Source organism: Doryrhamphus excisus, chromosome 15 (genome assembly GCF_030265055.1).
Source record: "Doryrhamphus excisus isolate RoL2022-K1 chromosome 15, RoL_Dexc_1.0, whole genome shotgun sequence".
NCBI classification, from domain to species: Eukaryota; Metazoa; Chordata; class Actinopteri; order Syngnathiformes; family Syngnathidae; genus Doryrhamphus; species Doryrhamphus excisus.
In genome coordinates, this window is record NC_080480.1 from 18,884,089 (window position 1) to 18,904,228 (window position 20,140).

Below are 20,140 nucleotides of genomic sequence, written 5' to 3' on the forward strand. Positions count from 1 at the left end.
CTGTAGTGTGTTGAGGATTTGGGGTAGTGTACTATTGCAGTAGTCGATTCTGGATGTGACAAGGGCGTAATGATTTAATCGTGCTAAGTGTGCTAAAGTGTTTAGGATTAGGTGTCCATGACTTCCAGTCGGGTGTTTAAAGGGGTCCACGACTGGGGGAACCACTAGCACCGTGAGGGTTCTCAAATGTAGGCTGCTGAGAACGCCAACTGGGGCGCAAAAGAGCAATTACAAGTTTCCAACAGCAACGGAAAGAGCGAAGAAGAAATATTCCACCCACAATGCATTTCGCTCTTCCAGCATCATTCCTCTGCTAAGATGGCGGACCGGCGGCGAAGAAGGAGACAAGCGTCCCAGGACAGCGAGGACGACGATGAGTCCGGTTCGGCTTCTGACAGCCAGGAGTCTGCGTCCCAGACTACCAAGAACCGTGGGAGAGAGGCCGAACCGCCGGAGACCGTTTTGAACCGTATCGAAGCGAAGAACGAAGTGGCGTCCGAGTGTGTGAGTAGCATTAGCTTGAGCTAACGTTAGCTTGCCCGCCTGGCGGCTTCCTGCGTCAAATCTCTCCTCCAAGATTGATGAATGATCACTTTTTATTCCACGAGCCGCTTCCACGTATTAGCACGAAGCAACGCAATTACACGCCGATCGATTAGCAGCACTAGACAGGTACAATTTACAATGTCAAAACGTCATGGAAACGAGCCGCATTCAGGAAAAGCTCTTAAATGCGACGAGCCAATGATAAATGGTGAATTTAATTTAGGATCGCAAGCCGTGTCCTGGCTGATCGGATTCGACCGTGTTACTGTTTGGAGCGCTCCCAGTCCTTCAAATGTGCTTTCACACGACTGTCCATTTTACCGCTGCTGAGGATTCACAGTGAATTGTATTCGTTGATTTGAAATTTAGCAGCCAAAGCGACTGTTTAGTTCATGATGTTGTCATCCAGGACGCGACTAATGTTATTAATGGCATATATGACGCCTGGCCCTGTCCACATGGAAGGCTCTTGTTTTTACTACATTTTTTGGCGGATTGAACAAATTGTGACAGCCACAGGAGAAGTTTCGATTCGGTGAAAAGGATGTAATACATAAGGCACACCTACATGTGGCGCTGTAAACAGACGCACCAAAACAATAGAAGATGCAACGTCCGTGTCACTATGCAATCCGGGATCCATCCCGGAAACACAATCGGTGCCGCTCATGCGTGAGGACTACGTCACTTCCTCCAAATTTGTACAACAGCGCTTCGGCGCACCACGTATGTGGTATTTATTAATTAGAATAAATGGGCGATAACCATAGTTTCTATGTAGTATATTGACGGGTTATTTCTAGTCGTATGGCATCCACCCAGTCTGAGGCAATGAACGTAACGCAGACGAAAATGTCATATCGGGTTATGTCTGATAACTATAGAATAAAACATCTAAATTGCAGATTAATGCATTACACATGCCTATCATGTGACCGCCGAAAAATAGGCCGAAAGGTTGAACCTGGAAAATACTTGAGTGGGCAGGCCCCTAGGACCTAACTTTCAGTTGGCACAGTGGAACCTTGTTTAGCCTCACCAGTCCACACCAGAAGTACGTTAAAGGGAACCTGTTATGTCGTTAACAGCGCACCAGGGACTCCCTTTTATGGGCGCGCCTGGTTACTAGTAGCTGAGTGGGACCAATCACAGCGGAGTGGGTGTGCCCGGAGGCGGGCTGTTGGTAGAATGAATGAAATCCATCTGAAATAGGTGCAGATTGTGGAAGACGTAGAAAGCTTTCTGTGCGGGTTATGGTGTGCGGAGCAGTGATTAATTGATGCCTAATCGATTGGTCAATTCATCAGCCACTCTTTTGGTGTTGTTTTTTTATTTGAGTATGTCGATATCCTCTGATTTAAGCCTCAGAAACGTGAATATTGTTGAATTTCCATAGTCGTCCATGAAAGCAAACCTATGGTCTCGGTGTTTTAGCCAAAACAAAACATTCCCACACATCAGCTTTGACAGTGATTTTCTGCTATTTTGATACTAACTGTCAGTGATCTATTTGTCATATTGAAGCGGCAACATGGTGCTGGTGCACTTAGTTGCTCTTTGCAGTTGTGAGACTTGAGACGTTGTACTTGGCAAAGATCTCCAGAGTCAATCGCTGAAGACACAGGCGGGCAACAGAGCTGGCTTCCAGTTCCTAATTTCACGTGTTAGCAAGCTAATAGGCTGCCAACAAGGACATTTTATGATCACAGGATAAGCGGTAGAAGATGAAGGAATGAATGAACACATGAAGAGCACATTTGGACTCGGACAGTATATTAATAACAGGACACCAAATGAGCCAACCAGGTGAATGCAAACCAAGGTTCCACTGTAATATGAAAGTGATGGAATATTAGGGGAATATTATATTATACAAATTTCCCCACTGAGGGACGAATAAAGGCATATCTTATAGTGAGTCAGTGTCTTCCATGTTCCATGTTTGCACCTTGGCTGAAAGTGAGTCTTTAACTGAAATGACATTCACTTTTTTGCTCCGCAGGAGAGTGAAGACGGAGTAGGAGAAGGTAGGGATCACGTTTGTGATGTCGTATGTGCTCAACCTTCAACTTGTGGTTGCAGTACGTTTACATGCACTAAACACCAAATGATTGCATGAATTGGCTAAAATCAGCTCGTTCGAAGGCATGTAAACACCTAAGCAGGCCCAAACATTCTACCATTGGAAAGTCATTTCCTCCTGCATGCAAACGCAGTAATGGCGCCGTCATTGGCACAAGCTTCAGTGGGGAAATGAAATTTAAGCTGCAATATTTTTTTTTTCAAGTATATGGTGGGTATATGGCATCCATGTCTTTATGGACCTGCACAGTCGTGGTGGTAGGGGAAGGGGCTGCTCCAAACTGTTCCCACAAGGTTGGGAGCATGGAATGGTCCAAAATGTTTTGGTATCCTGGAGCATTCAAAGTTCCTTTCACTGGAACTAAGGGGCCAAGCCCGACTCCGAAATTGGGACTTCACACTGAGGTGTGAAAGGGATCATTCCAAGCGTGGTAGTGCATGGAAACGTACTGACAGTTGACTGTGTGTTACGTGTGCACGCATGCAGCTGTCCTCTCAGACTACGACAGCGCAGACCCAGAAGAAGTGGCCTCCCACTCAGAGGTAAAGGTGGCTTTTTTGCTGAAAGTGTTCTGCTACAAGGCGTTCGGTTTAACTTGCTCTCCCTTCAGGGGGCGGAGGAGGAGGAGGATGCAGATCGGTACAGTGATGAAGACTGTCCGGCAGCAGCCAGCGAGTCCAAAGTTCCTGCTGCCACCAAAGCAGCAGTAGGTGAGGAAGAGCTGAGTAAAGAAGAGAACACGGCGGATGAAAAGGGAAACTCTGCAGGAGAGCGACAAAGCGGTGATGGTCAGGTGAGACATGTCAGGATAAACCTTATCTCAAGGTATTTTACATATGAGAACCTGCTGATGAGCAAGCACTTGGCAAACTGAACCTCGACTGTGGGTTGAGAGAGACAGACAGAGGGGTTTAGCCGTGGGTCTTCAGATGATCATTAGCCACAGCGGGGCCCTCCGTTGCAGCGCCTCTCAGGAATAGTATTAACTGAATACCAAAGTGTAAAAAGAAGTCTTGAGTCGGTACTTGAGTATTTCTGAGGCAGCAGCTTTATATCAGCAGGTTGGGCATTTCAAGGTGTTGGAGCTGGAGTAGAAAAGCCTGTAGGGCCCGCATACTTGGGATTGTTAAGACTGGCATGTTGTTACTGTAGGTTTCTGGGCGCTTAATAGGATACAATTAGGTCAACCAAATAGGAAGGGGCCAACCCATGTAATATTTTCTAGACAAGTGACAGAACCTTAAATTCGTATCTTCAATGAACTAGTGGCTAGTACTGGAGAAATACGGTTGAGTTTACACGTCCGAATGAGGAGTTGTGGTGCAGCATTTTGCTTTTCAAACTAGACAGTAGAAAACCAGAAGGTACCTATCAAATATTTCCATGATTAGAAAATGTGAAGACAGTCATGTGGGTACAATATTATTCTTTGTAGTCTTTGCAATGGTCACTGTTCAAAGTTGAGATTTCGGGTTAGGCTTCTAATACACAGACGTTGGGGTTTTTGGTGATTTCAAATTGGTAGATGTTTATGTGATGTCAGCCCTCTAACTGCTCTGCAGGAGTCCACCGTTGACCCTGAGACCAAAGCGGGAGGAAAATCAGGACAGCAGCTTGATGATGATGAAGACCGAAAAAACCCAGCATACATCCCTCGAAAGGGTCTGTTCTTTGAGCATGACGTCAGAGGCCACGCCCAGGAGGAGGAGAGGTCCACAAAAATGTTTCAATCTTAGTTTTGATTCATGTCTTGCTGTTGTGGCACATGGCTCGCTCGGCTCTTTGACCTTCAGTAGCGTCTTGTCTTATTCTGCGCCAGGCCCAAAGGCAGAAACAGGAAGCTGTGGAAGGACGAAGGGCGCTGGGAGCATGATAAGTTCAGGGAGGAGGAGCAAGCGCCTAAAAGTCGTGAGGAGCTCATCGCCATCTACGGTTACGATATCCGCAACGGATGCGGCGCCGGAGAGCGTGCATTCAGACAGAGGCGACCTCGGTGAGCGGTTTCTCATTTTATCATTGCAAATTTGAATTAGTAGTATTAGTAATTGGGTGACACAAGATTAAAACGTAACATTATTTCTCCTTTAGAGAAAAGATTTCGGGTGAAAACAGGACATCCAGCGGTCACAGCTAATGTAAATGATAATACACGTAATAAGGAAGTGGCAGTGCACCAGCCAGGATTAAAAGATTTATGCACACTAAAAACCTTGCAATTCTACCTACCTTGGTGTTTTTTTCATCTGAGTCAAACAGCTGCGGTGGTGGAAATAGTCCAAGCAGAAGTTAGTGGCCCCACCATGACTAGCTCGGGCCTTCGATAAATGAGAAACCGACATCTTTTGCTCTTTTCTTGGACTGTGTAATACTGGCACTGTGCTGAGTGTTGTTTACCTGTGCAGGTGACACACCTTTGCGGAAGCGGATAATATTGTTTTCACCTGGAAGAATCGGACCCTGTAACCCTAACCCATCACCAATGCTCCAATATGACTCATTTACTATTTGTCTCTGCAGGTCCTCTGTGTCGCCCAGCAGAGACAAACGGTGGCGGGAGGGGGGAGAGCGAGCTGTCCGCTCCTGGCAGAGCAGCCGAGGAGGAGGTCCTTCCCGAGGAGCTCCTACCTCGACCTCTTCACTCCCACTTTCATCTGGCCAGCGTAGCAGCAATGTGTCCCGCACCACACACCCTCATCAGAGTCCAACACGGCGCCTGTCGCATCCCCAGTGTGGGGGTAGTGAATCAAATGCACCTCAGAATCACCCCAGAGAACGACCCTGCCCTAAACCCCCATCAGAGCTTGCAGCAGAGAAGGGTACGCCCTGCAAGGGAGGCCGTGGCGGAGGAAGGGGCGCTGCCTCCGTAGTTGTGGGAGACGTCCCGGTCAGCAAAGGTGGTGTTGAAGACAACCCCACCTTAAGCACTGTAACATTTTCATCATCGCAGTCCAGCGGGTACATAACCACATTGCCAAGTCGACAGTCTCTGGAACAACGAGAGGGTGATGACAGTTCTGCATTTGGATCATCTTCCGCCGACAATTCCCAAACATCAGCGGGCCCTCGAGAAGCATCGCCTCCCACCGAACGTCCGGTAGAGCGAAAGTCGTATTCCCTAGCCCGCAGGACTCGCTCTCGGCCGGCTGAGCTGGGCAGCAAACAGCCTTCCATGGAGGAGGCGGCAGCAACCGGGGGTGGCGGGGTGATAGGAAAGACCCAACTGGGGGCGGGAGGCATGGCAGAACTGGACCAGGATGTGGCTCGACTCAGTCTGGTGTCCGGCCACAACTGGAACCACACCCCGACGTCATACGTTCGCTCTGAGATGAGAGGTATTTATTTATTTCATGTGTTTTTCATTGCTCCAAAAGTTGACATAGAACAGCACGTGTTAAACGTCACCCTAACCCAAGTGATGAACAGCAGCAAATGTTTCAAGTCGCATCACAACTTTGCGTTCTACACGTTGACAGTGGTTGTTGACAAACGTTTTGCCTCGTTTCTATGGCCAGGCCTGACCAGCAGCATGCATGTCCATGGGGGGCCTCATCAGTTCTCCAGTTTGGATGAGCTCGCTGTTAGTTCCAACCGCGCCAAACGCTATTCCTCCCAGCGGCAAAGAGGCGTGGCTGAGCCGGCGGCCATGCATATGGGCGTGATGGAGGGACACTACTATGAACCTAGTGAGATGTTGACGAAGAAATATGTGTACTCATTACTGACCACATAAGTTACTGTGTGAGGACGTGCACTGGTTGGTTGCTGATGGGTGTCATTGATTGCCTTTCTATCTTTCAGTGTCATATCAAGGACCAATTTATACTCATGGCGATGGCGCCACACCCATCCCACCCCAAGGCATGCTGGTCCAGCCAGAGATGCACATCCCCCACCCTGGTCAGTCTTGTTTATCAACACAACCAAACTGTCAAAATGCTCTTGTTTTTCAAATGATTTTCGGAGTGTTTGACTTTTTCAGGTCTCCATGCCCACCAATCAGGAGGCCCTATCACCAACCCCACCCTCTACGGAGGACCAGCAGTATCTCTGTCGCCGGGGCAGCCACAGCAACTGCTGCCACCACCTTTCTACCCTCCACCGGGGGTCATGACTTTCCCTTACCCTGCCATGTACCCTAACCCTCAGGTACACGAGGTGGACATCAAATGAACAGGTGTACATTGCAAGTTACCCTACAAAATACCACATCACTACTTCCTGCTCTCTTTAGGGTCAATCTCAGGTGACCTACGGAGGCGTGACATATTATGACACAGTGCAGCAGCAGGCTCAGCCTAAGCCTTCTCCCCCCCGCCGTACGTCCCAACCCGTTACCGTCAAGCCCCCCCCTCCAGAAGTGCCATTTGCCTCAGAGTGACCCTGCTTGTCCTTCCTCCCCGACTCGGCAACACCGGGGCAGAGGACCACAGGTGAGTCTTCACAATATGTCTTGTCCCGCTGAGCAGTTGGCGACATGCTTAGCGTGTCATTGGCGTTAGTCAGGAGACGGCGTGGAGACGATGCCGAACCACAGTCAAACATGGAGGAGCAAGTCACGTAACCCTCGGCATCGCTGCTGGAATCAGACTCTGTCTTGTCACCATGTTGCAGTTTGTCAGCCATGTTGGCATTGACCAAGACCTTCAGTCACACGTGAATGTTTGCAAAATCAAACCGTTCCAAGACTTGTCGTGTTCCTGTGTTCAGGCATCACCTGTGAAGTCACATGACGCCAAAAGGCCAGAAACGCACTTGATTTTTTTTCAGCTCCTCCCTCCCGTGATATTCAGAACAAAAATAAAGATGGACTCTATAGTTAGATTTTGACGTCTGCCATGGAATCCCAGTTGAAGACATACAGCATGATGGGGAAACGTAGTTGCATAAGATTTATTAACGAGAGAATTAACCATGTGCATAGAAAGCTAATATGCAATCTTCTACAGCGACCTGGAAAGATTTCCTTTAGACAATTGTCTTGATTTTCTTTTCTATTTACCATTTCCAAATGTCCTGGCTTTTTTTTTCTGTGATGATCCCAATAAAATACCCTTTTGACCTTTATGGACTTCCTGTTGCTCATACATCACTTCTCACCTCTGCAGACATGACTTTTTTGGTTCTTATCACCATGATCAAATGCTCCAAGTTGTCTGGACAGACACGTCTACTGGGCTTTGTTTCGGGACTGTTCTCTCGGGGAGGTGCCTATTTTGGAGTTGCCATGGCGACGGTGCCGTATTACAGTCCGTGTGTACTTTCCCAGCCGACTGTTCAACTGGGAGCTCACGACAAAATGAATATCAAGACGTCGGCCAATAACAACGTCGATGTGCTGTTTTGTATCTGTGGGCGACGTCACGCGCCAGTCCCGCCCTTTACATGATTGACATCGTTGACGTTTTTTCCGGCGCGCACGCAGCTGGCTTGGGAGTCGGGAACGCGCAACTGCAGCAGATCAGGTGGGGGCGGGGCCGGAGCGTACGTTCATTTGGCAGAGGGGGAGGCTGCGGCATCCGCCTGACTACCAGCGTCGATGAGGTGCACGCGCCAGGCGTCTCGTCGACGGTTCGGCTGATCTGAGGAGCGGTGTGATGTAGACCGGCTTCCCCCTTCCGATCCGCACTCCCCACCATGCCGGCGGGGATGAAACCGCTGGAGAAGTTCCTCAAGAAGCAGACCACCGCGCTGAGCCGCGCCGGAGGATTGGACAAGGCCAGCGGGGGGAGCGCGGCATCGCGGCGAAGGGCCAGCCTGTCGCGTGTGGTTCCGTTCTTCAGGGAGACGTCTCCGGAGGGGGGGCAAGCCCGGGAGGTGCTCAGGTAAGAGGGCGGAGGGCCGTGGGTGCGCTGCTCGGTTACGCAACACGCAGAGCACGATGACGTCACAAGCATCAGCCTGCAGCCTGATTTTCACGATCGAGAGACTTTCACGTCAACGTCTCGTCTGACCTTTGACTTCTGCAGTCCCGACAGCGAAGACCCTCCCCCCTGGCCCTCCGCTGCCGCTCCGGCCAACGGCTCGGCTTGCGGAGACGTCCGCAGTCCGTCCCAGTCGAGCGACGAGCAGAGTTCCGAGGCCAGCGTGGTCGCCGACATCATCGGGGGCGAGGTGACGCTTCACGCCGACACGCCCGAAAATCTCACCCTCGCCCTCCTGGACAGCGTGACCGGAAGACGGTACGGGCAGTGCACTGGTGAGTCATGTGGCCGAGTGGCACGGTCGTCAGCCTTCTTGCTAATGGCTAACGTCCACTCTTACTAAACATATGCCATTGATTACTAAACACACTGAATGCACTTGCGTTTAAAGACGGACGAATAAAACCCTAACTCGAAAACCTCAGAGGACGTCAAATGTCCACCTTTCTAGCTGTTTTTCTTTCAAGAAAGTCATGAAGATATCTTATTTTTTTTGCTGTTTTTATTCAGCCATCAGACTGGATTTGCTCATACAGCTGATATTATTTCATATTTTTAGATTGCCCAGTCAGTCTTGAAAGTAAGCTATTTTCTTATCGGGCAATTCTAATAAAATCTGATTTGATTCCACAGATTTTACAGCTATTTTGCACCATTTCATCTTGTCAAAGAGATATGACTTAGCCATAATACAGCATGGTGAGTCATTGTGAGACGGTGAATTTGTGTGCGCGGTTATGGATAGTATTATGAAATACAACAATTTTCTATCTGTAAAGGAGGCGTACATTAAAGAGGAACTGCACTTTTGGGGAATGTTGCCAGTCATCCACAGTCCATGTGAAACATGAACACATATTTCTTTCCCTTTTACTGTATATCTATATTAACCAACCACATCTGGCGGACTAACACCACACTCTGTGAGCTGCTTGTGCCATAGACGGAACGACGGAAGACCTAACTCTCCACGTGGCTACCAAGACTCAACAAGATGCTGGTCTCCTGCCAGCATCTTTGACCTGAGGACCGGAGCACACGTCTTGTGCTGGAAGCCATCCCGTTGCTGTATCTATGCTGCTGTTATTGACTGAAGTAGCTAAGCTGCACGGGCGATGTGAAATCGATGCGCCTGGGAAAGACGTTTCTGCAGTGTCATCAAAATATGGAAGACACTAAGTATTACATGTTACCATCAGTGCACACGTTCATGCTTGATCACAGCATGTATATCAAACAATAAAACATTTTTTATGGGGCTTCATAGTCGAAATAGGTACATCCCAATGAAGTGCATCGTTAACTCGTTCACATGAAGTCATTTAAAACTTGTTGGAATGCACAGAAAAGGGAAAGAAATGTGTGTTCATGTTTCACATAAGGGCTGTGGATGATGGGCAAAATTCCAAGGAAGGTGTCCTTCCCCTTTAAATGTATTTAAATGTATTTATCCGATTACATCTGTGAGTATCTCATTGGTGGGCCAAGTGTCCTGTTTTTTTCTAATCAAATTATGGTCACCCTACACTGAAAAAGGTCATTCTGAGAATATGTAATGGTAACATAATTACGTCTCTGCAAATGAGGTTTGTCTCTTGACAAGAATATATAACGTTTTGAATTCATCTACATTTGTTCAAAACACATAGTTTGGATTTTTGTCTTTAATAAGCTGAAAGTTTGCTGGTCGGAATTACTCTGCTCCAACTGCGCCTGCGTGATGAGTGGATTCCGGGAAATCCCGCCGCAACCAATTCAAAGCCCCTGAGCGAGCACCGACAGAAGGACATCATTTGACAACATTGGAAACCTATAGATATATATGTCTTAAATGGACAAAGTACACAGTGTAGGTGGTGGTTATATTTATATATATATATATACACACAGTATACACACATTATATAAACATAACCACTACCTACACTATGTACTATATCAATTTAAGAAATAAAATGCTGGAATATCTTAATAATTCAACCAATTACTTCTTCGTTACTTAGTCAAATGTTTTATTTTTTCTTGTGAATGTATTATTTCTCTTTAAACGAGCAACAATGTGTTTTATCCGATTACTTGATTAATCGTCAAAAATTTTGGTAGAATACTTGATTACTAAAGTATTCGATAGCTGCGGCCCTAGAATGAACAAATGAATTATCTTCAAAATTAGAAGTTTGTGAACATAATATGGTTTATGTTTTTGAAGTGTGCAGGAGTAGGGGGTACATGGCTGAAGGGGTACGTGACTGTAAAACGTTGGAGAAGCACTTCTAACCCTGCGAACCACTATATAATAACGTGATGTAAGCAGGAGTAGGGGGTACATGGCTGAAGGGGTACGTGACTGTAAAACGTTGGAGAAGCACTTCTAACCCTGCGAACCACTATATAATAACGTGATGTAAAAACTTGCCTTGCTTTTTTCCAAGCAAATGGAGCCCTGTATTTTATCAGTGTAATAAATAGAAAGGCAGACGTGTTGAGGCGTGTGTGTGTGTGTGTGGGGGGGGGGGGGGGGGGGGAATTACATAATCCCTGCTGTCCTCTTTCAGACTGCTTAATACTCTTCTGGTGTGTTCCTGCGTGTTTGTACAGGAATGTGTGTGTGTGTGTGTGTGTGTGTGTGTGTGTGTCAGTATGCGCCAACAAGAACACACAAGTGATGTACAACCCTTTTCTCTAACTGAAAATCATACTCTACATATTAGTTGTAGTAATATTATACTTTTGTCATTTCTAGTATGTAACTAAGTAATTTTGCTATTACTAAAAGAATTACTACCAATAATATTGCTACTTTGTGCTCCAATTTTTCAGCTTCACTTGATCGTCTACCCCAAATGTACAGTGGTCACTAGGTGTCAGTAATGTTACTGTAATGTTGGAGAGAAAAACCAGCACGCCCTGATGTTGCAACAGCCTTTTTGGACTTTGCATATCATCACAACGGGCCCAATCATCGCTGCTGCATCTTCTTCTTCCGTTACCTACGCAAATCTGAAACTCAACACTGAACTCCCGACATCACTGCTTGTTCACTTCTCAGCTTGAACACATTTATAGTAACACGCACAAGCTTATTTATTCCTTAAATGGGTTATTATGATTATGTATGGGCCTTTCTTTTAGCTCTGAATGTTGTGTTTGAATGCTTTTCTATTTTTTTACTGTTATGTTTCTCATTTGATGTATTTGAGCTGCGTGCATCACTCAGTGTGTATATAGAATGTTATAGCCATGTCGTGTACTTACATGTGAGTGATTATTGCTGCACACATTGACCTTTTGACCTCACTTGACCCTAGCTGAAAGAGGGAGCCATCAGTCATGTGACTGGCATAGCTCCACCCATTATCTTGGCTGGCTCCGCCTTTGACTTCCCTCTCCTCATGCGCACATTTCTTCTGCCATGTTGTCTTTGGTACACGTGCACATACTCATGCACACTGTTCATCTATCTCACTTCCCTTTTCATCCTCTTGCTGTCTCCATGGCAACCCTCTGCAGCAAGGCAGGCTGGGCAGGACACTCCCACTGCAGTTAGGATCTCTGTCTCTCGTGCTCTCGCTCTGTCTCACTCACCCCCCCCCCCCCACCCCCCCCACACACAGTGACACACTTAAGTACAAAAATGTGTTTGGAAATGTGTGTATGTGATTTAAAATCATGATGTGTGTGTGTGTGTGTATGTGTGTGTTTGTGTATAGAGACGTTGTTGGACGACTTCATGCTGACCCATCCCATCTTCCTGACGGCAGACACCTTCCAGCAAGTTCTACTGCAGCAGTATCCTCCATGTGCATGACCACACACAAACACGTGGACTGTGATGTTTTCACTCCTAGCCTGGCAGACAAAACTGAGGGTAAACTCCTTCACTACCACTCTCAGATTTTCTGTGCATGTGGGGGAGGGGCCAGGGCCAGGTGGTGAAAAGGATGACAGAGAAGGAGGGGGCCTGGATGCCGTGCACAGGAAGCGGGCGGTCCTCAGTGTTGCCTTCCGATACCTCGACACGTACCGAGAACTCCTGCAAGAGGAGGGCGACAAGTTCCCCAAGGTGATACACACAACACTACACAACTATACACAGGTGTGACTACACACATCATGACTCTCTGTGTGTGTGTGTGTGTGTGTGTGTGTGTGTGTGTGGAGGAGTTGTACGGGTGCGCGCTTCAGGAACTGAGTTGTCATCCCGAGCTGGTGGACGATGTGGTCAAACTGCAACGCTGGACAGAAATTTTACACTGCCCGTACGTGCGCACACACACACACACACACACACACACACACACACACACACACACACACACACACTCATGTGTTAAAATGGTGGGTAAGATGGCACCAGTGTGTCTGGCTCGCCGCTTCCCACAGCTCACTGTGATTGGTTTTATGTTTGTTTTGTCGTTTGTTCTGAGGACCATGGACCTCATAACACCTCTGCTGGTGTATGATGGTCAGGGATCACTTCAAATCTAGGACATTGTGTGTGAAACAAGAGTATGATGGGCCAAACAAACTGCGTTAATGTCCATTACTGGGCAACACGAGGAGCGTTGTACTCTCCGGCCTCTTCTCCCTCCGGGTACTTCAGGTGGTGTGAACCCCGACAACCTCCAGCCACTGAGCTGGGCAGCTGTAGTGGCTGTTAATGTTACTGCCAAGTCTGCACTACTCGAACCAGACATTTATCCTCCAGGGTACCGGTAAAGATTTTTCCAATAAGGAAATGACTTGTACCGGTCGAAATGATAAAACGTAAACAAGCCGCGTTGATGACATGGCGCCGTGGCAGATTTTAAAGATGAATGAAAGGCTGTCATGGTGAGGAGATTGAGCGTTCATGTATGGAAGGATTTACTCGGTCGGCTACTAAACACAATAACCTGCACAGAAAACTTTTGAGATTCTGTACCTATGTCGGCTTTCTTTCATTGGATTTGTGCCTCCCGCCAAAACGGACTGTTTAATTTATTCCACCCACTGCCTGCCTCGGGCAACACCCACTCTGCTGTGATTGGTCACACGCCCAAAGTGCTTGGGTATAGGGGTTGATATATGAATCAGGTCTTACGTGCAGTGCTTTTATAAAATGCGCTAGATCAGGGGTCAGCAACCCGCGGCTCCAGAGCCGCATGTGGCTCTCCAGCCTCTTTGTTGCGGCTCCCTTTGCAATGCTTGAATATTTTTTAGCACCCGTGTGGTGAAAATGCACGTCTTTGTTATGAGTTTACAAAAATCCAACTTTGTGTGAGACCATGAATGCATCCTGACTGAGTTCTGACTGGTGACTGAATGAGCAGACAGGATGCTATCCAGTTCTCTCTGACAGGTTAACATGAAGGGAAATGAGTAATACTTTGAGTTATTTGAGTTATTAATTATTATTAATGAGTTATTTGACGATTCTAAAAAATAAATTAGAGCTCATTTAAAAACAAAAGTTTATCTCCAGTACTAGCAAGAGTACTCCAACTCGTCTTTTTTTTTCCCTCCAATGTTGTTTTAAACATACAACGTTTTGCGGCTCCAGGCTATTTTTCTTTAGTGGGCAAGTGGGTGAAATGGCTCTTTTCATAGTAAAGGTTGCCGACCCCTGCGCTAGATAAATGAAGTGGATTGAATTGCGAGTGTGTGTGTGTGTGTGTGTGTGTGTGTGTGTGTGTATGTGTTTTGTCAGCTGTGACGAGGAGAAGGAAAGCAGAAGGAAGCAAGTGCGACCGCTCTTCAGACACTTTCGACGAATCGACGCCTGTCTGCAGCCCAGGGAGGCGTTCAGAGGCTCTGATGAGAGTGCGGCATTTCTTGACTAGACCTGTTTCACCTAGCACGGTGGCATGTTAAGCTAACGCTGTGCATCTACGTTGCCAGTCTTCTGCAGGGTCTACACTCCCGATCATTCCTACGTCACCATCCGCAGTCGCCTGTCCTGCCGTGTGGGAGACATCCTGGCTCTGGTTCGAGAAAAGCTGCAGTACAGCGATGAGCAGCCGCTTCTTCCCGGAAACCTCATCCTGGTGGCGGTCACGTCGGCTGGAGGTCAGCTGACACAAGCTGCTAGTTCCCATTTCACCGCTGGCTTGACTGGCTTGGACTGTGACGTCGTCCAGGGCCGTTGACAGCTTTGCCGGGCCCGGGTCAAAATAATGTAAGACAAGATACCCGTTTGCCCCCCCCCCTCCCCAATCAACGGCCCTGACGTAGTCACATGACTCACCGTGACGACTTCCTAGTCTTCAAATTGTCCTCATTCTACGTCACACTTTCCCTAAATGATGTAACGTTGGCGTCAATGGTTATGGTTACCTGCGTTCTTGTGTGTGCATGTGCAGAAAAGGCAGTGTTTCGGCCCAGCGACGAGGCCGTCTTCACCACTTTGGGGGTCAACACTCACCTGTTCACCTGTGAACCCTCTGAACTGGAGTCGCTGGTGAGTGGTACCAGAAAAGGTCTTTTTGGCATCGCCACTGCAAACTTCCTGCTTCTTTCAGTTTGGCTTCTTGGCATGAAGCTCAGTATGGATCTAGAAGCAGAGTCCGCTGCAGGCCGGGAAGCTTTATGACATCTGGGTTATTGTCAGAAAGTGCTGGCTTTGTGTGTATGATGTCACTTCCTGTTCCAACAGCTTCCTCTTCCCGAGGAGATCCACTGGACACCCGGAGACAGCAAACTTCATGACATGTCAGCAGAGGAAGTGGCCAACCAGCTGGTGGCGTTTGACTGGGAGCTCTTCAGCTGCGTGCACGAGGTCGGAGCAGCAAGTCCCACGTGCACACGCACGGTCCATGCACACACGCCACCTGACTGTCACAATAAACAATACCAGTGACACTCTGACAGCAAGACCGCTTCTGTGAGTCTCGTCTGCCTTGTCCCCCATTGTAGGTGGAGTTTGTGTGTTACGTGTTTCATGGAGAGCAGTCCCGCTGGCGCCCCCTCAACCTGGAGCTGGTACTGCAGCGCTGCAGTGAGGTCCAGCACTGGGTTGCCACCGAGATCCTGCAGTGTCACTCCCTGCCAAAACGAGTCCAACTGCTCCGCAAGTTCATCAAGATCGCAGCGCTGTGAGTCCCCCAACCTTAATGTCATAATCTGCCGCAAGAACACGGCGCTTTGTGGCGCCGCAGATGTGCTACAGCAGGGTAGACTCGGCTTTCCTGCCAGGGCCACCCACGTATCCGTATGTGCTTAGAAGCCATATGTCATTCATCTCAGCTTCGTCACTCTGTGAAAAAGCAGATTAATATCACCTTCCCTTTTTGCAAAATGTTGCCGTTTTATTTTCCAAATATATTTCTTCTTAAATAACCTTTGGAAGAATATTCCAACTTTCATCTTATGTCATTTTCCCAAATGCGCTTCTGGTAATATGGTGACTTTGTTCCCATGATGAATTTCTTTATTGTTGCATCATAACTTTCCCAAAATTAGGTTTGTCAATTCTCTAACCATTCTTTTTTATAAAATATTGTCAACTTTTTTCCAACTCTGTTGTACTAAATTGAGATAATTTTCCTCATATTACAGATTTATTTCAATTTGATCTCTTTGTTAGAAAATGACTTTAAGTACTTATCCAAACGTGCATAAACGTACATGTGGGCCTTGTGTTCTCTGGACATCGTCATGTGACCAAGCTGCCATGGTCATGTGTTTCAGCTGTAAACAGCAGCAGGACCTTCTGTCCTTCCTGGCTGTGCTGCTCGGCCTCGACAACCCCGCCCTCAGCAGACTGCGGCTTACCTGGGAGGTAATGTCACGTCACACAACACGCTGAGGTCATGTTGGCACTTCCAACGCTCGCTCAAATGTGATGACCACGTCGGAGGTTGTTTACGTTTTTCATCATTTCTACCGGTCTAAGTCATTTTCTTTCATTGGAAGAATCTATAGCGGTACCCTGGATAAAGGTCTCGTTCCAGTAGTGCAGACTTGGTAGACCATTAGACCTGCTGATCATGAGAGAGTTGATTTATTTATTGAATCAACATTTACTTTATTTTCCAATTGAACAAACCTGATGTTGTGGTGTGTGTGTGTGTGTGTGTGTGTGTGTGTGTGTGTGTGTGTGTGTGTGTGTCCATGCACACGTACCTATGTACGTGCGCGCATCAGGGTCTTCCAGGGAAGTTCCGGAAACAGTTTCAGCAGTTTGAAAGCATTGCTGTGAGGTTATTTTTCTTCACTCAATGTTGTTTTTGTTTTTCGTCCCTCGTCTGATGTCTTCTTTTCTTTTGTAAAACCTCAGGATCCTTCCAGAAACCACAAGTCCTACAGAGACCTGATCACCAGTCTGAGACCTCCACTCATCCCCTTCACTCCTCTGCTGCTTAAAGGCACACACACGCACACGCACACGCACACGCACACGCACACGCACACGCACACGCACACTGAGGTGTGGAGTACCAACATTTGTTCTTTTGTTTCCTTGTCAGATTTGACTTTTCTTCATGAGAGTTGTAAGACTTTTCACGGCCAGCTGGTCAATTTTGACAAGATGGTAAAAAAAAAAATTGCTTTGCAGTTGTTGGTACATGGTGGCATTTACCTTTGGTCATTTTTTGTATTCAGCACAAAGTTGCCGACATGGTGCGAAGCATACGAAGATACCGTAGTGGACAGCTGGGTAACACACACACACACACAGACAGACACACATACAATATAAATGCTAATGAAGCTAACAGTTTTGACACCTCTGGTAGCCATGGATATGGAGACGTCGCCATCCCACCTGCAGACCAAAGCGTACGTGCGACAGCTGCAGGTGATCGACAACCAGAACCATCTCTTCGACCTGTCCTGCAAACTGGAGCCCAGAGACACGTAGAGATGCCAGGACACGTCCCACCTCCTCTTCCTCCCTCTCAGCGAACACGTTAAAAGCTTCTTAACAGGCAGCCAATCAGGCGAAGCTCGGCAGCCATCTTGTCTCCTTCCTGACCACAGATGACATGTAGTCGCAGTTTGACCTCCACCCAGCTGATGAGGTGAGCCTAGTGATGGATGATTTATCTCTTCAAAGGTCAACCTCTGACCTCAGGGGCGTGTCTTTCTTCTTAATGAATGAGGAGGACAGCAGAGAAGTAAACAAATGTTTAGTCATTTCTGTCTGGGAAGGTGTACCGTGACACTCTATGGGCGGCGCTTGTGCAATAACAGGAGGCGATGCACGTCTGGTGTCAACCAAGCATGTCGACGACGCTCAGGGCTCCCAGGTTTTGTGTACTTTTTGTGATGATGATTAAGACTTATTTTTCTTCTTTCCCTTCATCATTTCGATCAACAAAGACAGAGGGATATTTTTTTAAACGTTGTCTCATTGCAACGCTAAATGACATCACACGTCTGCTAGTTGACACCTGGCAGGGCTCTGCTGCGGCCAGTCCTGGATTCAAGTCATTCATTTCCAAATATCAAACAGGCATCTCAAAAGATGACAAAATTCCAATTACAAAATACACATGAGACAGGGTATGAATGTTGGGCCGCGCGGCGGATGAGTGTTTAGCATGTAGTCCACACAGCGAGAAGATCCGGCTTTGATTTTCTGCTCGGGCATCTCTTCGTGGAGTTAGCATGTTCTCCCTGTGCATGGCTTTTCTCCGGGTAATCCGCTTTCCTCCCCAGTTCCAAAAACATGCTAGCTGTTAGCTTGATCGGCCACTCCAAATTGTCCATAGGTATGAATGTGGGTGGGAACGGTTGTTTGTCGATACGTGCCCTGTGATCGGCCGGCCACCGGTACAGGGTGTACCCTGCCTCTCGCCCCCAAAGACAGCCGGGATAGACTCCAGCATACCCCCACCACTATGTTGAGGATAAGCGGTGTAAAAAACGGATGGCCGGACAGTATGAACTGTTTAATCTTCCGAGTCCATGAATGAAAGAAATGAATCAGTAGATGAATTTACCCGCTGACTAAAATATCTGTCGGTGAGCCAGGTCTGATAGTGAGTAACAGCGCCTCCCGTATGCTCAAAGTGTTAACCAATTAGCGTTGTCATATTGAAACAAGATCGGCATCCTTGTGTTTTCAGATCGATTTAGAAGAAGTATTTTGACCTGTTAGCATCACAGGTAGTCTCAGGAAACTCGCTGGGTGTTGAAGCCTCCTGCCGGACAACATAGAAACATTCAAAGTAGACGTGAACGGCCGGTCTTTGCTGTAAAACTCAGGCGTGTCCGTTTGTAAAGGTCGCGTATGGAGTGGCTGACCTTGAAACATGTACATAGTGTGAGTGTGTAAATAGTTCCAAACGAAAGGAGAATCTATTTTAAAGATGTTTGTTTCACGTAGAGATGAGATTTTATTCACGTGTGTTGTTTACATTGTGCCAAACCGTGAGCCATGACAAGTAAAGATCCACGTTAGCATGACGATGGTATTTGTCAAGGGTCGAGGAGCGAGCTACACGAGCTGGCAGTGCTGTAGCATTTGCGCTTTCAGTCGTGAACTTGTAACTTTGTTCTCTGAAATGTAACCAAGAATTTGTATGCTTTAAAAGTATGGAGACAACCACCAATATTTTTCCAACCTTTTTCTTTGTAATGATTTGGCACTTTAAGATGGCATTCCTATTTTGAAACGATGCATCACAATGTTGTTTCCTGCAGTTGCTCAAATAAACCTGATGAAGGCGACATTGTGCTCTTCCATTGTGTCATCACGCCCGGCATCACACGATGTGTGTGATGGACGGAAATCACCCCCTGGAGTGAGGCGTGTAGGGCCAAGTGCCCACGCCTCCTCCAAGGGGCACCAGGGAATGCACTCGCCCCATCCAGTAGGGAATGTCACTCCCGAGGGACAAATCTCCTGTGTTGGATCATGTGAGTACGGGCGCGGCGCGTCCCGTATGGCACCGATGTCCAACCCCCTTCAGTCGGGTCCATATCGGTACACAGAATTATAATTTGTATATATTTTTTCATAATTGAGTGTTTTGTATTTTGTCCCTTTTAATTTGAGATGTGTATATGTGTGCATATGTGTCTTTTTCTTCTTTTCTTTCTGCTTTTCCCTTCAGGGGTCGCCACGGCAAATCAGCCGCCTCCATCCAACCCTGTCTTTCGCATGTGTCTTTCTCACACCCGCTACCCTCATGTCCTCCTTCACTACATCCTTAAAGCTCCTCTTTGGCCTTCCTGCAGAATCCTTCTACCGATATATTGACTATCTCTACTCTGGACACGTCCCAACCATCTCAGTCCGTCCTCTCTGACTTTATGTCCAAGGTCTCTAACATGTAATGTCTTTCAGATGAACTTGTTCACGATCCTATCCATCCCAACGAGAACGTCAGCATCCTCATAGCTGCACCGGGGGTGGGGGGGCGTAGCGGCAAAGGTGTTTGATGAGCGCAATGCATAATTGTGTCTTTGGATGCAGGAGTGCGTGGCCTCTGATGTTTCCCCCTCCAGATTTACAAAGACACAATGCAGCTCCCTCCGACCTTCTCTGTACTTCTCTATGAACATTCTCAAAGCAATACAGCATCTGTAGTACTCTTTTTTTTTTGGCATGAAACCCTACTGCTGCTCCCACATGGTGACCTCTGCCCTTAGCCTAGCTTCA

The 20,140-nt window shown here is 47.4% G+C and overlaps 2 protein-coding genes across 6 annotated transcripts; both read left to right on the top strand.

Moving 5' to 3' along the window:
• The first annotated feature begins 229 nt into the window (after nt 1-229).
• Nucleotides 230-7,693, top strand: casc3 (casc3 exon junction complex subunit). Of its 3 annotated transcripts, none has more exons than XR_009119575.1 (12): nt 230-504; nt 2,549-2,573; nt 3,116-3,171; nt 3,240-3,422; nt 4,192-4,340; nt 4,449-4,622; nt 5,147-5,961; nt 6,142-6,312; nt 6,428-6,526; nt 6,609-6,775; nt 6,861-7,059; nt 7,129-7,693. XR_009119575.1 is itself a non-coding variant. In XM_058049311.1 (11 exons), exons 1-11 carry the CDS (start codon nt 319-321, stop codon nt 7,005-7,007), a joined length of 2,172 nt encoding a protein of 723 aa, XP_057905294.1. In that variant the 5' UTR covers nt 301-318; the 3' UTR covers nt 7,008-7,693. The 3 variants fall into 3 exon arrangements, 1 of the variants encoding a protein (XP_057905294.1); XR_009119574.1 differs by having other exon boundaries at nt 301-504; nt 6,630-6,775; XM_058049311.1 differs by having other exon boundaries at nt 301-504; nt 6,861-7,693.
• Nucleotides 7,694-8,097: 404 nt separating this feature from the next.
• rapgefl1 (Rap guanine nucleotide exchange factor (GEF)-like 1) lies at nt 8,098-19,206 on the top strand. Of its 3 annotated transcripts, XM_058049315.1 has the most exons (16): nt 8,101-8,451; nt 8,596-8,825; nt 12,261-12,339; nt 12,445-12,613; nt 12,712-12,809; nt 14,240-14,352; nt 14,431-14,598; nt 14,892-14,989; nt 15,185-15,307; nt 15,445-15,623; nt 16,219-16,309; nt 16,675-16,725; nt 16,808-16,895; nt 16,998-17,062; nt 17,134-17,188; nt 17,268-19,206. In XM_058049315.1, the coding sequence occupies exons 1-16, from the start codon at nt 8,264-8,266 to the stop codon at nt 17,390-17,392; spliced, it is 1,920 nt and encodes a 639-aa protein (XP_057905298.1). In that variant the 5' UTR covers nt 8,101-8,263; the 3' UTR covers nt 17,393-19,206. The 3 variants fall into 3 exon arrangements, with proteins under 3 accessions (XP_057905297.1, XP_057905295.1, XP_057905298.1); XM_058049314.1 differs by having other exon boundaries at nt 8,098-8,451; nt 12,715-12,809; nt 17,134-19,206; XM_058049312.1 differs by having other exon boundaries at nt 8,099-8,451; nt 17,134-19,206.
• Nucleotides 19,207-20,140: the final 934 nt, after the last annotated feature.

What these genes read in the sequence shown, in the direction of transcription:
- casc3 (XM_058049311.1), top strand. Translation starts at nt 319, where the DNA reads ATGGCGGACCGGCGGCGAAGAAGGAGACAAGCGTCCCAGGACAGCGAG. An exon ending in ACGAAGTGGCGTCCGAGTGT is followed by an intron (nt 505 to 2,548) that starts GTGAGTAGCATT and finishes TTTGCTCCGCAG; the next exon opens with GAGAGTGAAGACGGAGTAGG. An exon ending in GACAAAGCGGTGATGGTCAG is followed by an intron (nt 3,423 to 4,191) that starts GTGAGACATGTC and finishes ACTGCTCTGCAG; the next exon opens with GAGTCCACCGTTGACCCTGA.
- rapgefl1 (XM_058049312.1), top strand. Translation starts at nt 8,264, where the DNA reads ATGCCGGCGGGGATGAAACCGCTGGAGAAGTTCCTCAAGAAGCAGACC. An exon ending in CAAGCCCGGGAGGTGCTCAG is followed by an intron (nt 8,452 to 8,595) that starts GTAAGAGGGCGG and finishes TGACTTCTGCAG; the next exon opens with TCCCGACAGCGAAGACCCTC. An exon ending in TGGTCAATTTTGACAAGATG is followed by an intron (nt 17,063 to 17,133) that starts GTAAAAAAAAAA and finishes TTTTGTATTCAG; the next exon opens with CACAAAGTTGCCGACATGGT.